The sequence below is a fragment of the Acanthisitta chloris genome, unplaced genomic scaffold (genome assembly GCF_000695815.1).
Source record: "Acanthisitta chloris isolate BGI_N310 unplaced genomic scaffold, ASM69581v1 scaffold11701, whole genome shotgun sequence".
NCBI lineage: Eukaryota > Metazoa > Chordata > Aves > Passeriformes > Acanthisittidae > Acanthisitta > Acanthisitta chloris.
In genome coordinates this window covers 84,715-93,867 of record NW_008657723.1, presented here as the reverse complement: position 1 = coordinate 93,867, position 9,153 = coordinate 84,715, and the positions used below count along the sequence as shown (strand labels likewise).

At 40.4% G+C, this 9,153-nt stretch overlaps 1 protein-coding gene across 1 annotated transcript in view; it reads right to left on the bottom strand.

Annotated features, from left to right (window-relative positions):
- Positions 1-5,224: 5,224 nt before the first annotated feature.
- Positions 5,225-9,153, bottom strand: part of LOC103811841 (zinc finger protein 704-like) — a 70,249-nt gene continuing 66,320 nt past the window's right edge. Inside the window, 2 exon segments of the mRNA XM_009084838.1 lie at positions 5,225-5,605; positions 7,945-8,039. Coding sequence (XP_009083086.1) covers positions 5,494-5,605; positions 7,945-8,039 — 207 coding nt within the window. The 3' untranslated portion in view covers positions 5,225-5,493.

Genomic DNA, 9,153 nt, shown 5'->3' with positions numbered 1-9,153 from the left:
AATGTTCAAGTCCATCTTTAGCACTGAATTACATAAAGAATTCGGATTTAATCTTGAGACTCTACTTCATTAGTGCAATGTTGTTTATGTGCCCAACTAGCAGGAAAGCTGAAACAGCATTTCTATTGCTAAATTGTTTCCCTCAAGGGTATATTACAGATCTCACTTCAGATTCAAACACGGAAGGAGAAACATTCTTGGTGTTAAGATGTGTTAAAAAAAACCCCACAGCAGAGCATTGGCTTGTTACTAAATTTATCTATTCCCTTCCATTTCATCAGTTGAATGAATTCTTGCTGTGAGTATGAGCAAGCACTAGAGCAACCTGTACTTTCTTTTGCTTGGTGCCAACAGAAACAGACTGATTGATTGTTATTCTCGGGATCTTTCTGGATTGCTGTTACAAATGGTCTGTGCGGAGCACAAAGAACACGGGAAGTGTTTTCTATTTTGAGGAATAAACTCAAGAAGTTGCAAGTGGAAGACACACACCTCTTCAAATCCTGCATTTGGAGAGAAGTGAGAGCGCAGTCAACGTGAAAACACTGTAGTCCAAGACGGAAAAAGCAGTTCAGGTAGGCACTATCAGCTACGGGTGTACATTGTCTGTTCTGCAATCCTGAAGCTTTTCAAGATCCACATGGACACAGACAAGGGCTGCTCATGTCTAGCAGATACAGAATGCATTTAAACCCTCAGCCTGATTAATTTTTGCCCATGACTTACTTTCAAGCTATCTTCTAAAGGTGACAAAAACTCTGCTGAACTTTTACTAACACAGACTCTATGTGATGCTTTGCAACTGTCCAGTTATCTAGCAGAAAAATCTTGACAAATGCAGATTAAATTCCATACTCTATACTGGTCTCAGTTCCAGTTCTACCACCTTACAGGAAGATTGAATAAAATATAAGACCAAGATGAGACTTTACAAACTTATCAAAATATTTCTAAGAGAAAGTGCAGCACAACTTTCTTCAGCAGATGCCTATAGTTTGAACCAACAGAAAGAAGCCTCACTGGCAACCCTCTACATCACTGCACATGGCTAGCAAGCTTCTAATTTCATGTCCTGTTTCTGAGATGGTGTTTCAACATATTTACAGGCAGGGGAAGAAAGAAATTGCTTAGTATTGCCACACTGACAGTGATTGTCCTGGATGCTTGGCAGGGCCACTCTAGCTGGTCCCAGGCCATAGCAAGCAATAGAAAACCATCCAGACTCACTGGATCAGAATGAGTGACAAAATAAAGTCAGGGACAAGAACATCTGGGACATTGCATGGAGCTGGAATCTGTTCTAACATGCAGGTCCTACAAGAGATTTTGGCTAAAGCTTTGCCTCCTGCTGAGTTGCCTATTTAGTCATTATTGTAAAGAAACAAAAGGGAGAAGAAATGAAGACAGTGATGTTGGCAATAGCGAACGGGTGCAAAGAGCTTGTAGATAATTAGATAGGTAACCTTCATACCAGGCTAAAGATTTGGAAAAAGTACTTGGACAGACAGGCATTCTGCTGATCTTATTCACACAAGCAGGGCTGACATGCCAACAGATACATGCTAGGTGATCACTGGTATTGGTTAAAAGTAAGTGTAAACTTGCAGATTGGAACAGAAGAGTTTTTACTCACTTTGCATCTTGTATATCCTGTTACATTTGTGCAAGGCACTAGAGAATCAGGCACATTGTTTAGGGTGGAAACCATTTTAGGATAATCTGAGTTTTAATGTCCAATAGCTTCAACTAGGAGCAGTTGGAGCACAGTCATGTATTAAAGTTTGCCATTAAAATTTCCCACTTTTAAAATTATTGTATTTTTTCAGATCTTTTGGTGGAAGGGGTAAATGGGAAAGTGGGAAATAGCTTTGTTCTAACAAGGAAACCCCTAAAGAAAAATATTTGGGATCAATATAGTTGATCTCTACTCTGATACTGATGTTGGCAATTTCTGTTACCAGCATCAGAACTAGAATAGATAATAATAATAACAATAACAATCAAACTGATCCTTACATTTTTGTACCAAGTTCTGGCTCTTGACACAGATGAACCCACACTCAAATCCCCGTAGCACACAGAGACTGAGTGGTGCATTCAGACCATTCTTTCTGACTTCTCTGGGAGGTCGAGTCAATGATGTACCTCCCACAGTGAAACCGAAAATGGGGGAACTGGCATGTATTGGTGACAGTAAATGACCACAGCGTTCAGACTAGCTCTTCATTAGGAAAACCAAGAAATGTGACACTGGTGCAGGTGTGGATAAATCAGGTGTTAGAAGGACAGCAATGCAGCTCAAAGCAACACAGAAGCAAGAGACTGAAAAGGAAAGAGGTTACTCCAGACGATACTCAGTACTGTCAGCAGAGGAAATGCTCTGCTGACATTTCTGCTCTTGCTGGGTGTCAGGATCACAGAGGGATCTCAGTGGGCACCAAAGTGCTTGTGCCACATGAAGTAACTGGAGTTCAAAACACAAAGTGATTGGGGAATGCTTTGTGAAGGCCCAGACAGCTGTGCCATCTTGCTATCACTGGCCATGGTAACTCAAGAAGTGTCTACTTATGAATCAAAATGCTACAGCCATAAGAGGCAAAACTGATTTAATATAAACTCCTGATTAAAAGTTGTGTAAAAATACTGGTAATTTAGCTTCGTTCTGGCAGGAGTTATCAAGTACCTTCTATCCTCTGCCCTGTTAACACCAACTTTCTCTCTGTTTTGATGGTTTGTGCTTTTGTGCCTTATGTACTCTATATCCAGTTTGTACCGGAGGGCAATCTGGTCTGGTGACAAAACCATTCTTCTGTGCATAAATTCATAAAGAATAATCCTATTACAATAATTTGCAAAGTGCCCTCAGGAAAGGTGCTCACAATGCCATGACAGTATAGAAACAATATACAATCCAATACATTATTTTCAAAAAAATCCTCCAAAGCAAAAAAGGAGGGAAGCAACAAATATATAGGCAAATACCGTTAGTCTAACAACAGTCAAATTAATTATGGAATGCATTATACTCTTGGAGTGCTTGTAAAAGTGGGGGGTGCAGGGCAAATTGGCAGAAGTATCTGGAGAAGTCCCAAATTTCTCAGTTCTATCAAAGTCAGTACACCATCAGCAAGCCCAGAGTTTGAAGATGAAATGCCTATGAATTACCTTGAGGTATTTCACTATGGAAATTGAAAAAACAACAGGTAAAGAAAACCCACAACTTACGTTTTACTAAGAGGAAAGAATCAGTACCAAGTGGCTATGCACATACACTGACCCTTAGAGTTTTAAATATTTAAAAAGAAAACAATCTTTGTCCTCCCTGTTGATTCCAGATTTTACATACACATATAAAACTATATAATATATATAGTTTTACACATATATATATATATATACACACACACAAAAATACTCATACACACATATGTATGTGTACATATTTCAGGGTCTCCTAGATTTCAGTCTATTTTTCTTTTTTTTTTTAATGACCTAGAGAACACAATTGGGAAAAAAAATCAAGTAACTGTGCAGGCAAGCATGCCTTGCCACTTGTGCATGTAAATCACACCATTTGTAAATAACTGCAGAAATAGCATGCTCAAATTAGGCATCTAATTGCCCAATTAACTTGTTCACAGAAAATCAGATGATAACCTTTGGTAGCTCTTATTATAGATTTTTCTTTTCAGTCCCACCTTACTGAATCCATAGTGTATATTTCAAGCAATTCCATTGTTATTTTGTGCTTTTACATAGGCACAAGCAGCAAAACACACTTAATAAAGCTATCAAGTGAACTTTGGACCAGATTTGAGAAAGTTGTCTTGATATCTGAAAGTCTCCTTATATCATTGAGAATGAGCCAGCTTAGACAATTTAAAAAAAAACAAAAAAAAAAGAAGAAAAAGATCTGGTCTAATTTCAAATGGTTCAAATGTCATGGGAAAAAATTATTCCAGGCATTTGCAGGCTTTCACACCTCTATTAATAGACAAAGTTTTGCTTCTGTGTCTTAGATTTTTTTAAGGTGTCTTGTTTTCTTTAACAGGCAAGTAGTATTTAACCATATACATTCATTTCCTAGTAAATCCTTGCTTTATTTTTGCATTGCAATAATCATTAATTAATGGTAATTCGATACAAGTTGAAACAGAACACCAGCTTGTCACATTCCAGTGTATACTTCCTAACGGACAGAGAAACTAAAAGAACTGTAAGTAGAGAAACTTGTTAATTTGTCTATCAAAATGAGTTAAGAAATGGACTTTCACTATAAATATGCTGCTCCTTTGCTGCTGTACTTCTTTTTCTGAGACTATGTTGTGGAAAGGGGTATTTGCTTTTCTCTACCAAATTTTTGCATCAAATAAATCTCAGTAGCTTTAATAGAAAAAAACCCCCAACCGCTCAACAAACCATTATCTTAACAACCATCTCTCAAATAAGAGAAATAGAAGCAAAAGCAGAACTGCTGGGCTGGATCATGTCCCTGAATAGATATTACATATAATCCTAGTGGCTGCATTTACCAGTTCTTCATAGGCCTCCTGCACCAACAGCTGTGCTGGTCCAATTGTTCATCCCCCCCCAGAAAGGGGAGAGAGTGGTAAGAAAAGTTACTGGACCCCCATTATATTCTTATGGATTTCAATCAAGCATCACTGGATTTCTTCCCTCAGCTTCTTGTGACAGTATCTGCTGGTGACTTTCCATTGCTGCTTTTCTTCCTCTAGAGGATGAAAATCCAATTTGGTACTTAAATGACTTTGTTCCACTCCACTGGTCTGTGCCTGGTTTAAAATCTTCCAGGAGCGCTGCTTGTCCTTCTTGCAAATTCAGACTTTGCTTTTCTCCTATAAACAAACAAACAAAAATCCCAACTCCTCCCCACAACCCCTTTTAAAAAATATAATCGTGATCATTTGTATCAGGAGAATTATTTAGCAGTCTCCAGTCTAAGTACAGCTTTTGTCAAGAAAACTGTAGCTTATACAACTCTGAAGTGTTTATTAGAAAGCTTTCAAAAAGAGATCTTCGTTTCAAGAAAAGAAAAATTGTTCAGTTTAGCAAATACAGACGTTCACAGCACAGAGACTGAAATGGTTAAAAATGATCCTAAGGAGCAAGTAGCTCACAGAGTTAGCAAAATAATCAACTTTTTCCTTTCTTTTACAGAAGAACACTAATAGCTGCTCTGGTTTCCATACTTACTAAGACAGAATTTTGTTGTGTGTTCTTGGTTTTGCTTTTTTTTTTTTCTTTCTCTATTGCTCCACACAGGTTTTGATTAGTGCTTCTCCTTGGCTACAAGTGCTTCACTTTGAAATACAAAGCTCTTTTTTTAAAAAAAACCCAAAACACCCCAAAAAAACAAAACCCCCAACACCACATCACTGGAGGGGAAAATAGGAAGCGATACAGTGCAGCTGCAGCAATCTGGTTCTGCTGTTGTCCTCCCCCATCCCCAAATCCTCTGCATAATTTCAATCTTTAGTCGATGAACCTTTGGCAGGCCTTCTTCCATCGGCAGGCAGTACACCACATATCTCTGTTCTCCATCCCATAGACCTTCCGACACTTTTTCCCCTCCCCTCTAGGCTTCCTGTCAGAGAGAAAGGGAAGCTTGTTAACAAGATGCTTTAGTAGCTTTGCTTTACCACCCTAAGATCAGGACAACAATTCCAAGGGAGTGCAGCAGGCAAAGAACCCTACATATTTCAAGGGGATTTAGGCTGGTTTCAAGTCAGCTGGGAGCTGATGAAGCAGACAAACCAACATATGGCCTTGACTCCACAGCTCTGAGGGTTCCTGGATCAGGAACAGCATGGTCAGCAGGACCAGGGAGGTGATTCTGCTCCTGTACTCGATGCTGGTGAGGCCACACCTTGAGTACTGTGTGCAGTTCTGGGCCCCTCAGTTCAGGAAGGATATTGAGGTCCTGGAGCAGGTCCAGAGAAGTGCAGTGAGGCTGGTGAAGGGACTTGAGCACAAGTGCCATGAGGAGAGGCTGAGGGAGCTGGGGTTGTTTAGCCTGGAGAAGAGGAGGCTCAGGGGAGACCTTATCACCCTCTACAACTACCTGAAAGGAGGTTGTAGTCAGGTGGGGGTTGGTCTCTTCTCCCAGGTAACCAGCAGTAGGACAAGAGGGCATAGACTCAAGCTCTGCCAGGGTAGGTTTAGGTTGGATATTAGGAAGAGATTTTTTACAGAAAGAGTTGTCAGGCACTGGAATGGGCTGCCCAGGGAGGTGGTGGATTCACCATCCCTGGAGGTTTTCAAGATGAGACTGGATGTGGCACTTAGTGCCATGGTCTAGTAACGACAGTAGGGTTGGACTCAATGATCTTTGAGGTCTCTTCCAACCAGACTGATTCTACGATTCTATGACCAGGCCTTCTCCTTGTCTGTCTTCTACTGCTGAGCCTGCTCCTCTGCTCCTGGGATGATCCCAGGAACATACAGCCCTGACTTTAACCAGTGACTAAACTCAGATTATATAGATCGTACTGTAGCCACGTGAAGTGCCAAGCCATAATGGACAGTCACAGCTGCTCCACAACACAGGCCAGGTCACATCAGACAGAAGTACTCTGCTGCAGAGCTATGGTACAAATATTTGGCATAGCTCTGAGCAGCAGATCTTGACCACCAGCAGGTAGCAGCTGTGCCAAACAGGAGAGAAGCTACCAACTCCTAAGCTTGCTGGTCCTTCCTCCATAGTTTGTTCTGAGCTCACTCACTGAAAAACAACGAAGTGCATGAAAACTACTTCTAATCCTTGCCCTCACTTGCAGCACAGTCACATGTGCTCCTTCTCTGTTGTCCCCAAGGCCAGCAAAGCAGGCAGCATCTACCTCTAAAGCTGTAACAATTGTCATGTTCACGTCATCTTATAACCACACTCAAAAGTTCACAAGTTCAGAAAATGGCTAAGTGTTAAAATGGAACTTTTTTAATTCAACACACAGCAAACCTGAAGACCAATGCTCCACCGAGTAACCCAACATCCACTACAGCACTGCCAGCAAATTAAACAACTATACCAACAGAATTGTTTAATACCTGCATTACATGTTGCTTGGCACACATGGCAATTGCCTGGTGATTGCTCTCTTGCGTACCCATATCATTGCTGATTAGTGAACATTAATTAATGGGCACAATCCATGAATTGGGAAAATACTAAGTTTGGTTTGTTGCATATGCAATTATCTGAGTCATGTAGAAAATGAAAAGCATGAAATCTTCCTTTTGTCTCATTTTAGGGTACAGTCATCTTTAGGACTGTGAGAAGTAAGGAGTTTCTTTACCATAACAAATTTAGCATCACAGTTTGATTTTTTAACATAACTATAAAACACTTTAAAAGTAGATTCTGGTCATACATCAGTGAGCTTTAATGGAAGTGAATGTAGCTTATGTACAGGAAGACAAGGTATAAAAAGCTTTGCTTTAACCCAGTTTATTGCAAGATACGGTTTCTTATGATTCAGTTGAAGCCAAATACCATTCTGACTGAACAGTGATGAGCATGTAAGACAGCCCAGCCTTTCAGGGAAAAAAGCAAAGCCACCCAATGCCGTTCAGGATGCTTTGGCTGCGGCAGTGAATCTGCGCAGCGCTGCCTTACAGGGCAAATTTAGTTCTGCACCTGAACTCCAGACGTGCCTGGCGTAAGGCCTGCAGTTTTGCTTCACAGTCTGCCTTTCCCATTTTGCAATAACTCACTTTTACCCTGAGCTTTACCTTTGATGGTAATGAAAAGCAAAATAGGTTCTGAATGCTTACTCTGAAGCACTCTAGCAAGAAGCTGCCTGACAACTGCAATCATGGTTGACAGTGTGTTTTTTTCTGTTTCTTTGGCCACTGACATCTTATTTACTGAATGCCCTCCAGGTTCTGAGGCTGCTGGTGTGTCAGCAGGAGCTAATGGTCCCATACCTCAAGCCAAATGCTACTCTAGGCGGTGATGAAAGAACTGTGTGGGACTGTTTCTGCTCTCCACTCCCTGCAGGACGATTATGGGTTGGTGAGACCTGTCAATACAGACAAAAAAGCTGCTTACGAAGAATATACACATATGAATGCAGTATAAACACTTTTACCCAGAAAATGCAATTCATGATGCATGGTGGCAAGAATACCCAGGGAAAGGTGATTATATAACATACAAACATAAGTCAGCTATAGGTCTATTTAGAAAGATGTCCAGTTAGCATTAAGTACATTGCATTAGCTCCATTTTGTTCCCCTGTATTTCCAGCCATCCTCATAGAGCAAACCACAATATAGACCAGCATCACTATTTTGGGAAATACAAAAAATATCATTCACTCTTATTCAAGAATTCTGAATAGCTCTTAGGAAAACTTTCTCCAATTTAAGCAGAGCAAATAACTGAAAAAATAAACTCTGTTCTGTGCTGAGATCAACACCAATAACCTGCCATGAAATAAAGGGATTCTCCATGTTGCTTCCACCTATGACTTGGCACTCCTTTTGAGAGATACCCTCGGAGAAGGAGGTTTGCTGCACGGTGGTTACAATGTGGCCCCTCGAGGTTTAATGGGAGTGCAAATCAGTCCTGATCAAAGCTGCTGACAAGATGTACTGGATTATCTCCTTATTCTGCACAGTAAACCTTCTCAGGAGGTGTTCTCTCTGTGAGTGTTCCCAAGTGAAGGGTGTAGTTTGGTCTTCTGAGGCTTTCCAAACAAGCCTCCTACACGAGCCTGGGAGTTGGCAACATTATTCAAATAATCACATGGCATATAGCTTGACCTTAAATAATTCCTATATTATTTACCACTGCAGTCTTATTTTACTCCTGGCTGAAGGCCACAACCACTTTACATACAAAACACCAGAAAAAAAAATGAACACACATTTTTTGTTGTATATTGAATATAGCAAGCTTCATTTGGGCATCCGGTGCACAGAGTCAGCCTCCTGCAGCCAGGAACTGCAGATACTATCACAGTTGTCTGCACTGCTACAACTTTTCACTCCTGTACTTTTGAAGTCTTAAAATATTTGAAAGAATGGGAACTGACTGACTTAACTTGAAGAGAGTTACTGTATGTGTTTCTTTTTGATACAAAGTCTATTTTATAGCTACTGCACAGTAGCAAAAAACTAACTAATGGAGTA